Here is a 20742-nt window from a genome sequence, read left to right as displayed (position 1 = left end):
AGCCTAATAGAGGTCTTTAAAATTATGAGGGGCTTATAGGGTGGATACAGAGTGACTGCTTCCTCTTGTGGGAAAGGGCATAACAAGAGGCCATCAACAGAAGATAGTCATCAAGAAACCCAATAGGGAATTCAGAAGAAACTCCTTTACCCAAAGAATGGTAAGAATGTGGAACTTGCTACCGCAGGGATTGGTTGAAGCATTTAAGGGGAAGCTAGCTAAGCATGAAAGGGAGAAGGAAATAAATGGTTACGATGGTAGATTTAGATGAGCAAAGATGGGAGGAGGCTCAAATGGAACAAACATGCATGGACCAGCAAGGTCAAATGGCCTCCTTCTGTGCTGTGCATTCTATGAAATTCACTTCTAATGAGACTAAACTAAGGGAAACTCAGCTAATGTGAAAATCTAAACTCATGTGCCCTGGAGGATGGTTTGCCTCTCCTCTCCTGGGATAGAGGAAATTTCTAGTCGTATGTGCAGTTTGAACAAGAAAAGGAGCAGGGATTCATAAAGCGGCTGCAAAGTAAAACACATCAAGACTTTGGTGTGGCTTAAAGTCAGGATGAGCATCATCCAGAGTCTTCTGATTTGGTCAATGAGATCTTGTTTGCAATTGTTTTGATAACAAAGTATGAGGTGCACTTTGATTTCATTGAGAGAGAGCTAACATCACTTGTGAAAAGGATGTTTGGGAAATTCTGTCAGCATCAGGTGTGAGGTGTACACACACCTGAGTATTTCTAAATAAAGTGTTAGTGAAGATTGGGAGCGTAGCCAGGGTAAACAAAGCCCTAGATTTAGATGCCGAGTTAACAAGAATTTCTATTTCATTTTGTTTGAGTACACTAAATCAATAAACAGCTGCACTGAGAATGATATAAACATGACGGTTACCATAATTATAGAATTTTGTTAACAGCCATTTTTCTCACTTACCTATGTTACTAAGTGGGTGATTGAAGAGCAGATGATAACTCAATTTGAAACTGTTGGAATTTGAGATGACCCATTTATCCAAGTAATCAGAAAGAGATACCGCATCTCATCCTATATTTTATCAATACAATGCTACAGTGTTTAGCAGCTTATCCAATATTAAATGCTTCTGACATTGATGTTTACAAATTGAACATTCTTAAAACTGGCCACAGCTGTACAAAGTTTAGTAGTTTCATTATGAGTGGTACCAGTAGTTCTTAACTGTACATCTGAAAAATTAAATTGTTGGACAACTGTGGAGCACTATGGCTTTAATAGAAAGAGATGGACCAAACCATTTGACAGTTAGGATTAAATCAGAGCAACTGAAAACTGTTTTATTTTTCAATCCTATTTGGTCTTATACAGCACTCAGTCCCAATATGATATTATAGAACAGGTGCAGTAATACAAACCTCTGAATAACATTTTGTTGTTCCACTTCAGTGGAACATCTGTTAAATAACTTGTTGTAGGTTGCCAAAAGAACATCTCAGGTCCACAAGAGCCTCATCAGGCAAAAGGAAATCTTAACTGTTGCAGTGGTTTCCATATAACCAACATTTAGTAGCTTATGTGCTTCTACTGTTAAAAGCAAGTAGATACTACAGGCATCATTAAGGCATTTTTGAGAAAGGTCTTATTGCCCAGATAATAATGAATTAAAAAAAAATAACAAGAAGGGATCTGAGGCCAGTAGCTCAAAAGCATTTAACAAAAGCTAGCTAGGAAGAATGGAATAGGGGTTTATGCTGATAGTTAGCTGAGGAAGAATGGGGGGAGGCTGAGTGGAGAATAAATGTTGAGATAGACTAGTTGCACTGAATAACCTGTTATGGTGCTGTATATTCCATATAATTTTATAAATTAATTCAGCCTGCCAACAAGATAAGTTCCTTCATTGAGTAGTGCTTTCTATTTTGTTGTAATAAAAAAAGCACAAAAAGCTGACCTGATGTAATATAAGCATGACCATGTCATTAAAATTCAGGGTAGGCTTGGCTGAAATACAGGCATTTTATCCATAGGAACATAGGACTTAGGAAGAGTGGGCCTTTGGTCCTTCCAGCCTGCTCCATCATTCAATAAGATCATGGCTGATCTGGTTATGATCTCAACTCCACTTTGCCATCTGCCCCCCATAACCCTTGACTCTCTTGTCTACCAAAATCTGTATAACTCTGTGCCTTGAATAAATTCAATGACCCAGCCTCCGCCACTCTCCGGGGAAGAGAATTCCATATACTAACAACTCAGAAAAAAATTCTCCTCATCTCAGTCTTAAAAGGGTGACCTCTCATTCCGAAACTGTCTCCTGGTTCTAGTCTTCCTCATGAATAGAAACATCCTCTTGATATGTACCCCTGTCAAATCCTCTCAGGATCTTATACGTTTCAATAAGATCACCTCTCATTCTTCAAAACTCCAATGGGTATAGGCTCAACATGTTCAATCTTTCTTCATAGGATAAGCTTTTCATCCGAGGAATGAGTCCAGTGAACCTTCTTTGAATTGCCTCTAATGCAATTATGTCCTTCTTCAAATAAGGAGACCAAAGCTGTACACAGTTTTCTAGATGTGGTCTCACCAAGGCCCAGTGCAGCTGCAGTAAAACTTCCCTGCTTTTATATTCCATTCCCTCTGTGTTATGAAACAGCAGGTTTTAAAGGCTGAATTATTTAAAATCCCAGAGGGAAAGAGGTTTTTATATCAAACTACATGAGACATTTATTAATTTACACAAGTTAACCATATACACATGGCTACAAATTACTACTATCATAACTTTTTAACAAATTCCCAAACTAATCTCCACTAAGGCAACAGCAACCCATTGACTTTCAGCAGACATCAGGCAAAGTATTTTCACCTTACAAGTTCAAAATGAGGTTCCTTTCACTTTGGTTCCTTTGCAGACAGTTGTAGGTTTACAACTGCTTTGATGCTACTTGTCTCTGCCCTGCACACATAAAATTCCCCTCTGTTATATCCAGAACTTCTCTTTGAATGTAAATTTGCATTGTATCATCAGGCCCTTTGAACTTCACCTCTTCTAACAGTAAAACCCCCTTCATTGTACAGATTTGATTAGTAATATAAACATTGATTGGTGACTCCTAGCTAGGTGCAAGATTTCATTTCCACTCTTGAATGCTCTATTCAACAAAATGCAAATGTACCTTTACCTCTTTGTCTGCATCTCAAAACTACATCAAAGCACCCAGGCTAGCTGGCTTTAATCCAATTAAGACACGCAGATAAACCCACAGACTAAACCTCTATTTTTAAAAAATAATTTCCAATATCATATACATTAATAGCTTCTTGACACCTCGCAATAAACGCCAACATTCAATGCACATTCCTAATCACTTGCTGTACCTGCATACCAACTTTTTGTGACTCATGGGCCAGGACATCCAGATTCCTCTGTAACACCAAGTTCTGCAATCTCTCTCCATTTAAATCGTATGCCACTTTTCCATTTTTTCTGCCAAAGCAGTCAAGTTCACATTTACCCACGTTATACTCCATCGGCCAATTTTTTGCCCACTCATTTTAAACTATCTATATCCCTTTGCAAACTCCCTACCTCTTCTTGACAACTTACTTTTCTACCTATCTTGGCATCATCGGCAAATTTAACCACCATACATTCGGTCCCTTCATCCAAATCATTGACATAGATTGTCAATAGTTGAGGCTCCAGCACTGATTCCTGTGGCACTCCACTAGTTACAGCTTGCCAATCTGAAAAGGGGCACATTTATCCTTACTCTCTGCTTCCTGTTAGCTAACCAATCCTTTATCCATGCTAATGTTACCCCTACACCACATGCTCTCATCTTGTGTAGTAATCTTTGATGTGGCACCTTATCAAATGCCTTTTGGAAATCCAAGTATACCACATCCAAAGGTTCCTCTTTGTCCACCTTGCTTGTTACTTCCGCAAAAAGCTCTCATAGATTAGTTAAACACAATTTTCCTTTCACAAAGCCATGTGGACTTTGCCTAATCACATGGTGATCTCCTAAGTATCCTGCTCGAACCTCCCTAATAATGGATTCTAGCAATTTCCCTAAGACAGATATTAGGCTAACTAGCCTGTAGTTTCCAACTTTCTGTCTCCTTCCTTTTTTGAATAAAGGTGTCAGATTAGCTATTTTCTGATCCTCTGGGACCCTTCTAGAATCTAATGAATTTGAAGATTTTGAGAGATCCAGTCCAAGTCTCACTTTTAATTTGCGCAGCCCACTTCCAAAGCAGATGGTTTGATTCAGGACAGAGAAGGAGGAAAGTCTGAAAATATATATTTTTTAAAATTATGCTTCAGCATTAACTGGAAATAAAATTAAATATAAGAGTACGAAGGGAAGAAGAGAAAATAAAGAGAAATGAGAAGATGGAACAAGAAAAGTTTATTTACTATAGTTTCTTATTTGTTTTGTGCCAAGTGTAGTCTATCACATCTTAAAATGAGAAACCTTTACCATGAAACTCTAAAGCATGCTGTTCTTAATGCCCTATAACTTTATGCTTTAAGTATTCAACAGCAATGACTTGTATTTATAATAGCGCCTTTAAAGTAATAAAACATCCCTAGGAGCTTCACGTGAGAGAGTAAAGAGGTGGACATGTTTTGGGAGGGAATTCCAGAGCTTAGGCCTAGGCAGCTGAACCAATGGCAGGGTGATTAAACCTGAGGAGGCTTAGGGGGGCTAGAATTAGTGCAGCGTAGATATCTCAAAGGGTTGTACAACTGGAAGAGGTTACAAAGGTAGAAAGAGGCAAGCTGGGGAGGGATCTGAAAACGAGTATGAGAATTTTAATATTGAGGCAATGCTTAACCAGGATTCAATGTAGATCAGCAAACGCAAGACTGTTGGCAAATCAAGGAAATTTCAGTCTATCTGCGCATTAGACAATTAAGTTTTCAGCTTGCACATAATGCTGAAACAATTCCTAATATCACTATTTAGGTCATGAATTCCTGTAATACCAATGGTAAGAAAAACTGTTCTGTGTCATCTAGTATGATTTATTCTCTACAAATTACCTGGATTTCCTTAATTTATTATACTTTTTCCCATATCCTGCTCACACATCGTTATGTAAATATAAGTTTTTTTTATTCATTCAAGGGATGTGGGCATCTCTGGACAGGCTAGCATTTATTGCCCATCCCTAACTGCTCTTGAAAAATTGCCTTGTTGAACCACTGCAGTCCATGTGGTGTAGGTACGCCCACAGTGTTGTTAGGGAGGGAGTTCCAGGATTTTGACCCAGCGACAGTAAAGGAACGGTGATATATTTCCAAGTCAGGGTGATGAGCATCTTGGAGGAGAACTTCCAGGTGGTGTTTGCCTGGCATTTGTATGGTGCGAATGTTACTTGCCACTTGTCAGCCCAAGCCTGGATGTTGTCCAGGTCCTGATGCATTTGGACATGGATTGCTTCAGTTTTTGAGTCGTCGGGAATGGTGAACATTGTGCAGTCATCAGTGAACATCCCCGCTTCTGACCTTATGATGGAAGGAAGGTCATTGATGAAGCAGCTGAAGATGGTTGGGCCTAGGACACTGCCCTGAGGAACTCCTGCAGTGATATCCTGAAGCTGAAATTACTGACCTCCAACAACCACAACCATCTTCCTTTGTGCTAGGTATGACTCCAACCAGAAATTAAATTGGACTGAGAGATAGCGGACAGGGAAACACACTCTGGATTATAATATATACATCCATAACAGGACTACAATTAAATCCTATACTGATAGTGTTAAAATGGGCACACTTCCTACTCATCAAATGCATGTTCCACTCAACACCCTGGTGGACCACTCAATCATCAATATATCCAAGAATACATACTGTATGGCACTGCAGCAAGGTGTGAAGATTGCACCAAGTGCTGTTGGGTGACAGGTCCAAGTACTTCATCAGCGGCGGTGTTCGACTGCTGTAGAGCTATCTCAACTTCTTCATCTGTTAGACCTATGGAGAAAATATATGTAAAAACTTAAAATAATAGTGAATCTGCATAAGGATAAGACAAAAACCGATGCTGCACACACAACTATAAATGAGAACAAAAAAAATTGTCTTAATTATTTTTAGAAAGACAAAATATTTCAATTTTATGCCAATGCAGTGAATGATTGTTAGATGCAGGATTCTCATCATAAAAGCAATATTGTAAACTTCGATTTAAATAATGTAAAACTGGACATTATATTCATTGCTACAGCACTCAGGTAAAGAGTGAGAAGTTTTCAATGTTTTTAATATCCAACCTCTTTTAAGTATTCAAAAACCAAAACAAGTTTAATTATTAAATATTCATTTTAATATTTCAGCTAATTTGTTCCATACTTCCTACCAATATTTAAATTAGTTGTATCATTTCATCCTTTGAGATACAGGCAAGCAGCAGGAAATCAAATTGATACAAGAATGGATCCCGCCCCAACAATTTTTTTAATACCTTACCTAATATAACAGGGCTACAACTAGCAGAGTCACAATGTAGAGCAAGCTGACACTAAGGACAACAGAGGGAATCTTAATCCCAAAAATAGGTAGGTTTCGGTTGGGTGGGATTTAAAAATGCCAAAACCTAAAACCCAACCTGCCCACTTCCAATTTTAATGGAGGCGGGGAACCAAATATCACTCACTGGATGCGCACTGGCCATTTAATTATAACGAGGCTGTGTGCCTTAGAATTAACCATCGTTTTAAAGTTAATCCTGGCTGGCCTCAGGAAATCCAGCAGGTAAAGGGAGGTGAGGATGCTGGCAGGTGACAAATCCACTTACCTGCTTTGCCCACTCACCACGACCGAACACTCTACACCAACCATTCTGATCTTCCCCAGACCCTCAGCTTGCCCCCTGCTAACCTCAGCCTTCTCACCCATGAACAACAGTCCCTCTGACTTCTGTTTGCGGTGTGCTGAGCCAGCTCTGTGTGTGCAGCCAGCTTGTTGCACTACATGGTCCCTTTAAGATTGATGCATGCACCATAAAGGAAACGTTGCTTGTGCGTGACCTTCTTGTTCCGCTTCTGGCACATTCCCAATTACCACATGGCCACAGAGTCGCACAGCTTAGACCCTTCCAATTTTCCCCGCATCTCCAATCTCCCCTCCGGCCTTTGATCCTTCTCTTCTCTCCTCTCCACTCCCTGACTGCAGTTTACTGTCAAAGACACATTCTACCAATAACCAGTTTTTCAATCTGACTGGCTATGGCCAGGAAATCGAGGCAAAATAAATGGTACTCAGATCCTGACATTACATTCTTCCAGGTGTCCCAACTGCAAAAATTACCCACCCCACCCCTGAGACGAGATCAGGACCCAAGACTCTGAATTGGCCACCCAAACTCTGGAGTTTTCGAGTGTGTGTAGTCTCAATCAGCGCAGCATTAATATAAACATAGCACATTGTATTTCACATATCTCAACCTCAACTGGCAATTTGCATAAATAAAGTTCAGGATTAAAATGCATATAAGATTATTAGAATAAATGAGAATGTACCCAAATCCTTTAACAGAAATAATAGATACCTTGGAGTGATTATAGGACTGCAATCTCGTCAATGACTGCAGAAACCACAACAGCTGTGATAGGAATTTATATTATACATACAGCTATACATGAGAACAAGAGTAGCCCTTCCTAATTATTTTCAGAAATCAAATATTTCTCAGATACCCAAGATAGTATCACTGCCTTAAAAGCATTTTGTTTTATTTTATGCAATTTGCAGAATGGAGCTGTTTCTTCCCTTCCCTCCCTCGGTTCAAGTTTCTCTGCGTCTGCCATAGTATCAATCAACAACAGTCAGCGTGCCCTGTGATCCATGATGAACATCCATACTGAAGGAACAACAATTGAGGCATAACCATTATGAATGTAGAGACTGATAGTTGAACCGATTACTGGGAAATAACTGTATTCACATTACAAAATGACTATGCGCAACAGGATCTGAAAGAATATATTGAATTATAATTTATCCATCTCTTATTTAGCACAAAGTTATCGCTATTATATGACAGGACAAACTCAGGGGAAAACTGCATAGGAAAATAAGAGATCAAAAAGCAAGAAATAAGACTAGCTGAAAATTCCATTTGGTGGATTGAAAACTCCTCCTCCCCACCCAATATGGTTTGCCAAAACTCAATGTTCAGGTTCCAAATATTTTAAAATATATTCATTTTAAATTACGAATTTATATGCATTAATATAGAATTGATAGTTTATTAGAACTGGATAAATATGTTTCCTTACAATTTTCATTATCCACTAACTTAAATACATTTCTAGCACATATTACAAAAAGGAAATATTTCACATTTGTTTTATTAATTCTACATTTTTATGACATTCAAATTTTGAAATTTCAATTAAGTAAACGGTTTAACTCCTGCAACAAAGAAGAAACAACGGAAGCTTCAGTACAATCTTGGTCATTTAAGATACCAAGGCTGCGGCCTGCAATTTGCAGGGTTTTACATGAACTATTAGTGGTCACCATTACCACCACTTCAGATTAGTACAAGCACAGATGAACATGGAAATCCTTAAGTTGCAATTGGCCATTCACTGCTCCGCTATAGGCTACACAATATACTATTCGAGGTTAACACAGGTACCTATGATTGCCACTGACTGCAAAATCCAATGTGTCTCTCTTTTGTATTTTGAAAAACAAGGATCAGCAAACCAACTGAGGTCTAATTTAATTTAAGCTTTTCAAGATATGCAAACCTTTTCAAACTTTCTCACACCACCGTAGGAATCCTTATTTTTATCTATTGGGTGGGACAGGTGAATAGAAAAGTATCCCAAATCTGAGTTGAACTAGTACATGAAAATTATTTTCCCTCCCTCCAAAAGAATTAGTGGTCGACAGCTCAGACTGTTATTCATGTCAGTAAACATTTACTTGTCCAACATTAGACCATTAGTGTTTAGGTTTTACCACCACTTCCCCATTGGAAATTAAAGAGCAGAATAACAGCTGATAGGAATATTCTTCATTACTCTGACATATTAATGACAACCAAATATGACAAATGCTGGAATGAGGAAAACACATTGTTAAAATAAAGCAAAACCCCATTCACAGATTCTCATGGTGCAGAAGAGGCCCTTCGGCCCATCGAGTCTGCACGGACTTGCCTGAAGCTTACTCAAGGAAAACCCATCCCTTTGATTACCAGATGTCTTAAATTAGTTCCTGGTCGTTATCCCCTTGGCCAATGGAGATAACAGGAAGTCAAAAACCTAGAAGAAAATGAAAATATTCTTTAAAATAAAACCTGCTTTTCATTGTATTTATCAGGGCTTGATAGAGTATTCATGGTAGCAGGTCAAAGGACCTTGAAGTAAGTGAGGTAGGCTAGTATTTAGTATATCCATTAAGCACTTACATTAAGGTAGAAATAATGGGCATGAACTTCATCACTCTCAAGCTAATAGGGTCTTTGCTCTTTGCCGGTCTTTGTGGTATAAACTCTGTATCCCATTGCTACCTATCATGTATCGCCTATTTATTCTGAAAATATTTATAATGCACTATAAACACTTAACTCTCACAAATTCACTCAATAGCATCCATTAAAACTTCAACCTGAAGCACTAAGGCACTGCACCACTCGGAAAATTGACTTTCTCATTTCACTTTACAATTCATTTAAATAGATATGACAAAATCCACCTTTCAGGCAGTGTTAACCGGAACTGAACAAGCTACTATAATTTCCAGATTTAATGCCTCTAAAATGATAAAGTACTAAAGATACTAATATTGATAATTCGATGGTGGTTTTCCCCCTTCTCTATTCCTAGAAAATCACAGCAACTTCTTTGCAGTCTCAAATCTGCTCCTGAAGTCTTCTTCAAAACTGTTTCTTTCCATATCCTTCTTTCCTTCTCAATCAAATTGGATTAGTTCAGACTCAATGACAACTTGCACTTGCCTAACATCTTCTTTGTATTAAAGCTCCCAAAAGCACTTTAAAGGAATGGTGGGGATGGGTGGTTGAGAGTTGGGTCAAGGTTAAGAATGAAATAGAGGTGGAGCCAGACAGTATTATGGAAAAGGAAATAGCTCATCTTGATGAAGGGCTGAATTGAGGTTCGAAGCTCAGTTCGGGTTTAAGCTGCTTGATTCAGCCAGTTCATTCAGACTTTATTATGTCAGTTAGATAGTAGATTCCTACAATAAGAAATTTTTATTTAAAAAAGCAATTAGTGCAAATCACCACCAAATAAACAGGTATAAATAACTCCAAACTAACACAACAAAGGTACAAGAAACGTTTTAATTTGCATGATACCACCTAGTCAGGTGGCAATTTGAACCTGAGTCCAAAACAAGCAATTTTTTAATGTGTTTAAAAATGGCCTCAAAAGCATTCCATATAGCATCATAATGAATACATTTTGTGCTTTGTTATTTTCAGTTCCTACACAACAGAACATAATATGGGATTTCAACTCCATTTTAAGTAGTACAAATACATTATTATACTCCACAAATATACTGACATGGACACAAACAAACACATATATTTGCAAGCTTGCACCAACTAATAGTTAGCTATTTATACCATTTGGCACATTCCAGAGGTTCAAGAAAGAAAGACTTGCATTTTTATAGCATATTTTGTGACCACGGAATGTCCCAAAGCATTTTCAGCCATGAAGTGCTTTTTGAAGTGTGGTCACTGTTTGTAGAAAACGTTGCAGCAAATTTGCGCACAACAGTAATGAAATGATGACCAGATAATCAGCTTTTTGTGTTAATGGGTGGATTAATATTGGCCAGGACACCTGTGCCATGGGATCTTTTACATCCATCTGAAACAGCAGGCAGGATCTCAGTTTAACGTCTCATCCAAAAGGCATCACCATCAACAGTGCAGCACTTCCTCAGTACTGCTCTGGAGTGTCAGCTTTGATTTTATGCTCAAAATTTGGAATTAGACTTGGACCTACTACTTATTGACTTTGAGGCAAGAGTGAGTCCAACTGAATCATGGCTGACACAAGCAAGTAAAAGTTATTTTACATTCTATGAAAAGATGTAGGGATACGATTTGAAGATGCCAAACCATCAAGATAGTGCAGCCATGTTTTTAGTTTATGGTTTTCAGCATCTGCACCCAGAACCAACTAAAAGAAAAATAAATAGAACTGGAAATTCCCCCTCCCCCATCAGTGCCTCGAATATCTTCCTTAGAAAACTGCACATTAACTATCCTGTTAGTTAAAACACTCCCTTAAATACAGTTAATACTCAAGGGGTTAGTCTGGCATGCATAACAAATCCAAAAGCAGCTCATTCTATAGCTCAGCTAACAGAAGAAACCCTTGCTGCAGGGCAAGAACAAAGAGGTCACATTTTCCCCCTATGGGGGAGAATCTGTTCCACAAGGCATTCTTCAGAGCAGTCTAGCTAAAGACTGATGGAAAAATCACACACAAGGTTATCTAAGTGAAAGTGCCCATTAGCTAGGATTTAGAGAGCATGACGATAGTCCTCTAACCACTACAACCTGATTCCTTCAACGGAATAATTTAGCACCACACGTCCAGTAATGTACAATATAGATTTAAACCTTAGTGAGAGTCTGCTGGCAGGCTGTGACATACTTGAGGGCCCTGATGAAATTAAACTAATCAGAAACCCAAACCAGGAACCCCTGCTATTCATTCTATACAACATACATTTTCCCGTCATTTCTGATTTCAGTAAAACATTAACAGTCATTCGTCTCATTTGCCGTTTGTAGGATCCAGACTGCATAAAATGGTTACCACGCTCACCTACATCAGAATGACTAAAGCTCAATCGGTAATTCACTCAACGTGAAGGACTTTGAGGGCATGATAAAGTGCTGTATAAGTGCAAACGCTTCATGCATGTTGCAGCAAGGAACATTCTCTCTGTTGCTTCAGCAGTTTGGGTCCAAGTTTACATGTTCACTCAAATCTTTCCCTCCACTTGGCTGGAGGAACTCTGACAAAATATGCTCATATGACATGGGGGGGCGGGAGGGGGAATCTTAAACTGGGAAATAATCCACTGAAAATTGTTAGGAAGCTCCACAGTCAGTACGTTATAATTAAGTTACCGCTTCAGAAGGTCTTGAAAGTAAATATCACAAAGATATTGATCATTCCACATCCTGTTAGTTACACAGGTCTAAAGGAGAGCAGATTGGAAAAAACACAATCACTGACAAACAAGCACCATTTTAGTCATTTAATAGTACAGACCTTGAGTATTTCTGAAAAAAGAAGACATGCTGTCAAAGCTTTTTGTCTTGCACTCATCAGGGCAGTTTGCAAGAATACCAATAGCAAATTGAACACCAATTTACACTGCATAAGAGGAGAGAGGTTAGTGGTTGGCAAGTGGACCCTGATTGGTAGAGGCATTGTCATGGAGAATGCACCAGAGAACCATTAGCTGCCAAGCTTTTGTTCAAATTCAAACCAGGCAGTTTGACTCTGATTGGTCAAGGTTTTGCTATGGGGAACGAACTACGGAATGGTTCCCCCCTCCCCCCACGCTTCTGTTTGGTTGAAAAAGGCAAAATATGTGGACAAGCACCTTCTGTCTGCAAAGGACAGGGCCCAGTGTAAGCGGCATTTCCCAACAATGACACAAAAAACATTCAAAGGACAAAAGTTCAGAATTGGAAGCTTTACTCCACAGAACTACTAAAAGATGACTCTGTGGATGAATTCATTTCAAACAAGGTTGCACAAAACAAAATAGATTTTTTGTTCACATGTACTTTTCCATAATAAAACATCTTGATCTACTTTATCGATATATTTGATTAACACAAGAACATATGAAATAGGAGCAGGAATAGGCCATTTGGCCCTTCAAGCCTGCTCCAAAATTCAACACGATCAAGGCTGAGCTTCTATCACAAATCTATCTACCAACACTATCCCCATATTTCCCTTAGTTTTCAAAAATCAATCCCTGCCTTCAATATACTTAACAACTAAAAATTCACAGCCCTCTGGGGTAGAGGATTCCAAAGACCCACAACCCTTTGAGTAAAAAGCCTCATCCCATGACTATAAACACACAAACAAAACTTTACTAAACATTAGCACAGAAGTATAAGTGTCGGGGAGGTCACCACGAGAAGAGACGAGAACAAGTTGGGCTTTGATTCAAGGCCAAGACATAAAAAGATAATTTCACTGTAGGTATTAAATCTAACCAATACATTCTAACAAAATGGATGCCATCTCTTTAATACAAAGCAATTCTGCACTTCATTATACTGCATTATTTTAGCTGCTGATATGTTAAAGGCTCTGTTTATGGTCGTCTGTATCACCAGATGCAGAATTGAGGTATTCTGTGACCTTGTTCTTCTCACCGGGGCATGAAATTACAGTTGTGACACCTTGGTATTACAGTCATAAATACTGCAAACTGCATACCTTACAGCTATATATACACATTTTCTATTGTCTTCAAACATAAACCGGACCAGTATTTATTTAAAAGGGGGAAAAATTGCAAAACAAAGAATTTATTGCTCTATTTTCTTTCCTTATTCCATTCCCACAGAAGTTATTTTTTAAATTAGCAACACAGTATTACACAATATACTATTAACCCTGTCTAATCCACCTTCTATGGTCACAAACGTTATTATAATCCGGCTGATTTGTGTAACACACAAAGTTTTAAGACCATACTCCTTACCGAAATTTCTTAAATGGACTCAGGAAGAAATCTGAAACCTTCGATAAATTCAAATGTCAAATTGAAATACATTTTTTGGGGGAAAAAAACCTTTGGAATTATACTATTCCCTGTATTTTAATTCCATGCTCATGCCCTTTCTATGCCTTCCTTTAGTACGGAGAACATGTTCCTGCCAGCAATACAGCTCCACATTAGCTAAAAGAAATTTCAGATTGCTGTACAAGATACATCTCTTGCTAATATGGTCAACTATGTCACTGTAAGGCAGACTATGCTAGACCCTAAACACAACTAGAAACATCTACAAAGGACAAGTAGCAAGGTAGGAGAGGTTCCAATCCTGAGTGGCACCTCTCATTTGTTCGCTCCACAAGTCAATGTCAAACTTCTGATGTACAATAAAAACTTTTATCAAACCTCTTAAAAGTTAAGGGGGGGGTTTTAGCTTCAGTAGAAAATTTTGGATGTATGGAATTCTTTACGTAGAGGATCAATAAACATGAAATACCTTACCAGAGACAATGGTAGAAGCAAAATCCACAATTCTTAAAAGGGAGACAGATGAATTGTTGAAGGAAAGAACATGCATGTAATATTTTGAAAAAGAATAAAAATCAAAAGTCTATGAGACAAGAGCACAGGCCTTGCATTAAGCGGATAGCTCTTTCAGAGAATCAGCACAGGCCCCGTGGACTAAAAGAGCCTCCTTTTATATCGCAAAATTCTACACTTCAATACTTCAACTCAAAGAATATTTTAAAATGAAATAACATGCACACATATATATATTACATTAGTTTATAATAAAAACAGAAAACGCTGGAAAAATTCAGCAGTTCTGGCAGCATCTGTGGAGAGAGAAACAGAGTTAACAGCTCGAGTCCATATGACTCTTCTTCAGAGCTAATGAGTAGAAATAGGAAGGGATTTTATACTGTTTAAGAGGGGGTGGAACAGGTGGAGAGAAATAGAAGGTCAGGGATGGGGGTGCTCAGGAGAGATCGACAAAGATGTACACAAGATAAAGGGGATGTTAATGGTAGTGTTAAAGATTAAAGAAGGGAAAAATAGTGGCAAAAAGATAGGATAGCAGAATGTGTTAATAGCAGAACAAAGGTCAGCACTCTGTGAAAGCACAAGTGACAGATTGTCCTGTGGGGAGGAAAAAGGATAAAAGGAAGGTTTTTAAAAATAAATTAATATAAATAAAAATGTAAACATTTGATTAAAAAAGGAGTAAAGATGGAGAAGAGACTTTATGGTCTGAAGTTGTTGAACTCGATGTAAGTCCAGAAGGCTGCAAAATGCCTAATCGGAGGGTGAGGTGCTGTTCCTCCAATTTGTGTTGGGCTTCACTCCCCCCCCCCCCCACCCCCGGCCAGCTGTCACTTGTTTCTATGTTGTGCTTTCACACAGCACTGACCCTTGTTCTGCTAAGAACACATTTTGCTATCTTACCTTTATGCCACTATCAGCACCTTTAGCCTTTAATACTATCATTAGCACTCCCTTTGTCTTGTGTCCATAACATCTTTGTCAATCTCTCCTGAGCTCCCACCTCTCTCCCCTTCTATTTTGCTCCATCTCCTCTTAAAACAGTAGAAAAAATCCATCACATTTCTACTTCTTTAGCACTGAAGAGTCGTCATATGGACTCAAAACGTTAACTGTGTTTCTCTCTCTGCCAGACCTGAATTTTTCCAGCATTTTCTGTTTTCGTTTCAGATTTCCAGCATCCACAGTATTTTGCTTTTATATTAGTTTACATTTATTATTGAGGAAGCAAGGGAGATGGTGGCGTAGTGGTAGTGTCACTGGACTAGTAATCTAGAGGCACAGACTAATGCTCTGCGGTACGGGTTCAAATCCTACCATGACAGCTCGTAGAATCTGAATTCAATTAATAAAAAAGCTAGTCTGAGTAACAATGACCATAAAACTGTTGTTGTCATAAGAAACCATCTAGTTCACTAATGTCCTTTGGGCAAGGAAATCTGCCAATCTTACCTGTTACATGTTATATGTTACTTCAGATCCACAGCAATGTGGTTGACTCTTAACTGCCTGGTGAAATGGCCCAAGCAAGCCACTCAGTTCAAGGGCAACAAACGCTGCCCACATCACATTAAAAAGCAGTAAGGGGTCCTGTGTCCTTGATTTAGTGGCTCTCTATCTTGCTGCAATTTTTAAAGATGAATTTTAAACTCCAATTGTAAACAAATATTTTTAATTATTTCCATTTGTTCTGAGAAAATTGATTTTTGACTAAGAAAAATGCTGTCATTCGCTAAAATCATCAAATGAGCCCATCTATGTTTGCCCAATACAATTACATTTCATCTAACAATTTTAAAAAAAATTATTTAAAATATAAGTACATTTTTACACCAATCTGAAGCTTCCGTCACTCATACCAACTAATGGGGAATCTAGGGCTACATTCTCAAGTCCTCCAAGCCCTGAATTTACCCATTAGAAAGACAAAGTTGATTTGTAACTAGCATCAGCCAGAATGTCATTCAAGCTATAATCTTGCCTATAAGAATGGACAGTGAAAGAATAGCATCAGGAAAATTCTCCCAGTAAAAGCATTCATTCAAGCTCAAACTTTTAAAATTTCACAAATCTAACAAAAACACTTAAAACACTCCCACTTTGAGAAATAGTCCTAAAAGCTAAAGATTTATGGTTACAGCATATGATTTCTGCACATGTAACATAATATATTACATCCATTTTTAACCAATTCTTATTTTCACAAGTAGAATAATTTTATGACATTACAGATATTTCTCTTTTGTAATTTATTTCAGATAAGTCTCCTTCAGTAAATCTGTCCAACTAAATTATCTATTCCACTTGTAATTTCCTCTTGCTCTTGCCATTTTTGCATCGAACCGCTATTATTCCATGAGCTCCTACTTCTATCTCAATAACCCAAATAGTTTATAGCAAGAGTTTAGGATGGGGAAGAAAAATTTCATTCATTTTCACTTAAGGTAGAATCATGAGCAGGACATGCTTACATGAAATTATTTGACTAATCATTTATTAAATGCATGTGGCTAATGTTCCAGATAAATGTAGCACATTTACCACTTTATACATAAAAGCATCCATTACAAAGGGGCTAAAGTGTAAAGTGAAATTGAATACCAATAGAATAGGATAAAAACAAGATCTATTCAACATCAGCAGCTCATTTCAGTTATTATCTCCACTCCTGCAAGTGTTGGAACTTACTATTATCCCCCCCTTGCAAAACGTAATGCTCTCCAATGTGTATTTCAAAAACATCTTTGACATAGAAAAAAAAACACAAGATATTTTATGGAGGGAAATCAAAAGAAAAAGGAAGCTCAGACATGGAAAGAGAGAGCAAGGGAGGTGACAGAAGGCATGGTTATAAAGGTTCATAAAAGCAAAAAACAAACTTGTATCATTAAAGCAGCTGTCATGTCTTCAGAACACTCCAATTGCTTTACAGTCAATGAATTACTTTTGAAGAGTAGCCACTGCTGCTTTGCAGATAAAATAACAAAGATGTATAACTAGATAATCCGTTAGCGGAGGAGTAAATACTGGCCACCAGCATGGCACTGAACTGGCAGACCAGACTGTATGCTCATGTCTCGCTGTGTGCCTAGAATTAGAGCAAGGGTTGGCCACAAACTATGGGGTGAAAGAAGAGAATAATAGATAGAAGACTACAAAAGTAAAATACTGCAGAGGCTGGAAATCTGAAATAAAAACAGGCCTGGCAGCATCTGAGGAGAGTAAAACAGAGTTAATGTTTCAGATATGATGATAAGTCACAGAGCTGAAATTTCTGTTTCTTGCTCCACAGCTGCAGCCAGACCTGAGTGTTTCCAGCATTTTCTGCTTTTATTATTTAAGAATCATAAAATGTGGGAGGGGACACAAGACCAGAGGAGTCTGCAGAAATAGAATTTGGTAAAGCCATGGATTGACCTTGCAATCTCTATAATATGTGCTATATTTGACAAAAGAAACACCCTTAATTTCCTTCAAACAGTTCCCAAGCGTTAACTAATCTAGCAAGACATAAATGAGCATTTCACTCTAGAATGATTATGTCAACGATTGGAAAGAGAGCAACGTCTTAATCTCCAAGATTTTGGATCCTTCCTCTCGAGAATATACATAGTGTTTCCTTCTTCCAATTTCCCTGGTTTATTTCAGTTTGGGACAGTCAAAGTGTAAATTTAAAAGGTTTTCTTTGCAAAAAATAAACTTCTTACAGCTTGATTACATGGGAAAGTTAACTGTGTATATTAGCATAATTATATTCTTGTCTGCAGTATACATCTCTGCTCATTATTAATAAATAAATCTTTCAAAATGGTGACCACATACTGAATGACAAGCACAACACAATACATTGCTGGTTAGCGTCAGTACAGATATTGACAATATTATGTTGAAGCATTTTATACAGTTCAGTGATTTTGACTGGTACATTCCATAAGTGAAATAAAAATTTCATCATATTGTGTCATGCAATTTTCTGGCTATATCACCAGCACATTTTGCTTTTATTTATAAATTTGATTTAATTTTTAAGTCATCTTCACTTTGTGTTACAGGCCTAAGAACAAACTATTTCCATGGAGGGTTTTGAAGAAGAGTGCCATCATATTGTTTATCTAAATGAATGGTTTGTTCACCACATCTGAGAAAATACAAGAAAAAAAGGCAGATGTATGCTTCACACTTTTGATGTAAATTCTGAATATTGTTAAAAGATGACAGTATTTTCTGATATTCTATGGCTGCATATTGGCAGTGTCTTTAGTGCTTTGAAAATTAACAAGAGCAGTGTTCAGCTTAAAGCCAAAAGCTGTCAGCATTGATTTAAGGTTTCATGAAAGCAAATTTGATGTGAATTAGAGAAGTCTAGCCTTGATATGCAGTTAGTTACATTAGTATGGGAAGGACACAAATGTCATTCACAGAATCTTATGAAGATAAAGCAGACTGCTTGAAAATGGTATGTTTAAGGTAAAATGCAGGATACCACGGCGCAGTAAACTGCTATCAAATTTCAATACATTTCCTGAAATGCTTTCATTTTTTTTTCAAAGTGACCTTTTAGTTAACTGTGTAAAATGAAATCAAATTAACTCTTTAAAGGCTACCGCAACATTCTTGCACAAACCCCCCCAGAGGGCCAGCATTTGTAGTTTTCCCAAAAAAGCTAATCACATTTTTAACAGTTCTGTACTTTTCTACAATCACGGGGAATTTAAAGAAAATCATGTGCATGGATTATAGAAAAACAGATTTGAAACTAATCTTTAGTATTCAAGGTGTAGAGAATCAACATAAAATAACTATTCTGAATAATATGCTTACACACATTTTTCAGAGACAGTCGGCAACTAGCAGCCTTCGATAAGCTTATCATCCATGAACTTCACCATGAAGGCTACAGGAAACATCTAGAACCTGCACACAAATATCTTAACCACTATGCATGGGATGTGGGAACTGTCTTGTGAAAAAAGACCAAGTCCATCCAATTCACCTTCTACCATCCAATTAGTCATAACAAAAATGATGTTGTTGACTAATCATTGCAATTAATCTCTATTAATTAATCTGCAGCACATACATGATGTGAGGAAAACCCCAGTGGGTGGAGGGCTCTGAGAACCATGGTCCAAACCCACATGTTTCTCCAAAGCTTGCTACAGTTACCACGTATCATCTCTCAAATTACTCTGTTATCTTCTGAAAGAAAAATATATAATTTGTATTTGAATGAATCAGTGTTAACCGCTTCCACCGTCTGACTCAGGAGCCTGTTCCATAGATTGACCACTTGCTCACTGGAATATTGGTTTCATAGATTAATAGTAAATTAACCTTTTTTTTACATAGGCCCTATCCTCTGAATTTTCTGACTGCTCTACTAAGGTGAAATACATCATTATGGCCTAGGTTATCTAGTTGCTTTAGAAAATTAACGATCGTTTCTCATCTCGCCTTCTCCATACCCATGAGAACATGCTCAATTTACAAACTCTGCACTTGATAAGCCAATCCTGCCATCCCGTCAATCATTCTGCTTGGTTTCTTCTGCATCCTCTCAATATCTGTAAATTTGTTTTTTGTGCTGTGGCAACTGAAATTATACATACATCTGTATACCACCCAGTGACATTGGCCTGTTGTGGGATACCAGTGTACAAATTAATTCATCCATGATTTCTTTCTCCACCACTTTAACAGGGGCCTTTAACCATCTGGTTAATGCCTTGACTAAAGTGGTACAGGTCAATCAATCATTGTCTAGGATATGGTGCATAATTTCAGGATAGATACATCTTAGTTTCCTGCAGATTTCTGTTCTATTGCTTATGCCAAGACCACAATGCAGATTGTGACAGGACTGACTCAGCACCTTTCTCTTCTTCCTTATTTCTCCTTATGGTACCCAGAAGAGGTCTATTGAACCATTGTGAGATGCCCTATTGGGCTATTTGGTTTCAAAACTAGTTCAATTTGTCTATTGATAGGAATGTATATTGAGTAACAGTCAAACTTGAGAATTCAGTGTTTTGATAAACCTATTTGCCAAAAATTACATTGAAGCTTATTTTTCTTTCATCACTCCTGATATGCAAAATAAAAACTCAAAACTACATATGTGCTCTAAACAATCTACCTTATGCATAAATTCAAGATGGCTCATGCACTAAATAGAAACATAGAAAATAGGAGGAGTAGGTAATTTGGCCCTTCAAGTCTGCTCTGCCAATCAACATGAGCATGGCTGATCCTCTATCGCAACGCCGTACTCCAGCACTCTCCCCTTACCCCTTGATGCCTTTAGAGTCCAGAAATCTATTTCCTTCTTAATTACACCCAGTGACTTAGCCTCCACAACTTTCCATGGTAGAGAGTTCCATAGATTCACCACCCTCTGAGTGAAGAAGTTTCTCCTCATCTTAGTCCTAAATGGTCTACCCTAT

General features: G+C 37.8%; 1 protein-coding gene across 2 annotated transcripts in view; it reads right to left on the bottom strand.

The window, feature by feature from the left end:
- pex14 (peroxisomal biogenesis factor 14) overlaps positions 1–20742 on the bottom strand; it is a 195791-nt gene that overhangs the window by 74899 nt on the left and 100150 nt on the right. For both annotated transcript variants that reach the window (XM_041206601.1, XM_041206602.1), the window contains one exon: positions 5852–5974. In XM_041206601.1, coding sequence (XP_041062535.1) covers positions 5852–5974 — 123 coding nt within the window. The remainder of the gene's footprint in view (positions 1–5851; positions 5975–20742) is intronic.

Source organism: Carcharodon carcharias, chromosome 15 (genome assembly GCF_017639515.1).
Source record: "Carcharodon carcharias isolate sCarCar2 chromosome 15, sCarCar2.pri, whole genome shotgun sequence".
In the NCBI taxonomy this organism is placed as follows: Eukaryota; Metazoa; Chordata; class Chondrichthyes; order Lamniformes; family Lamnidae; genus Carcharodon; species Carcharodon carcharias.
This window is presented reverse-complemented; position numbering and strand designations above follow the sequence as displayed.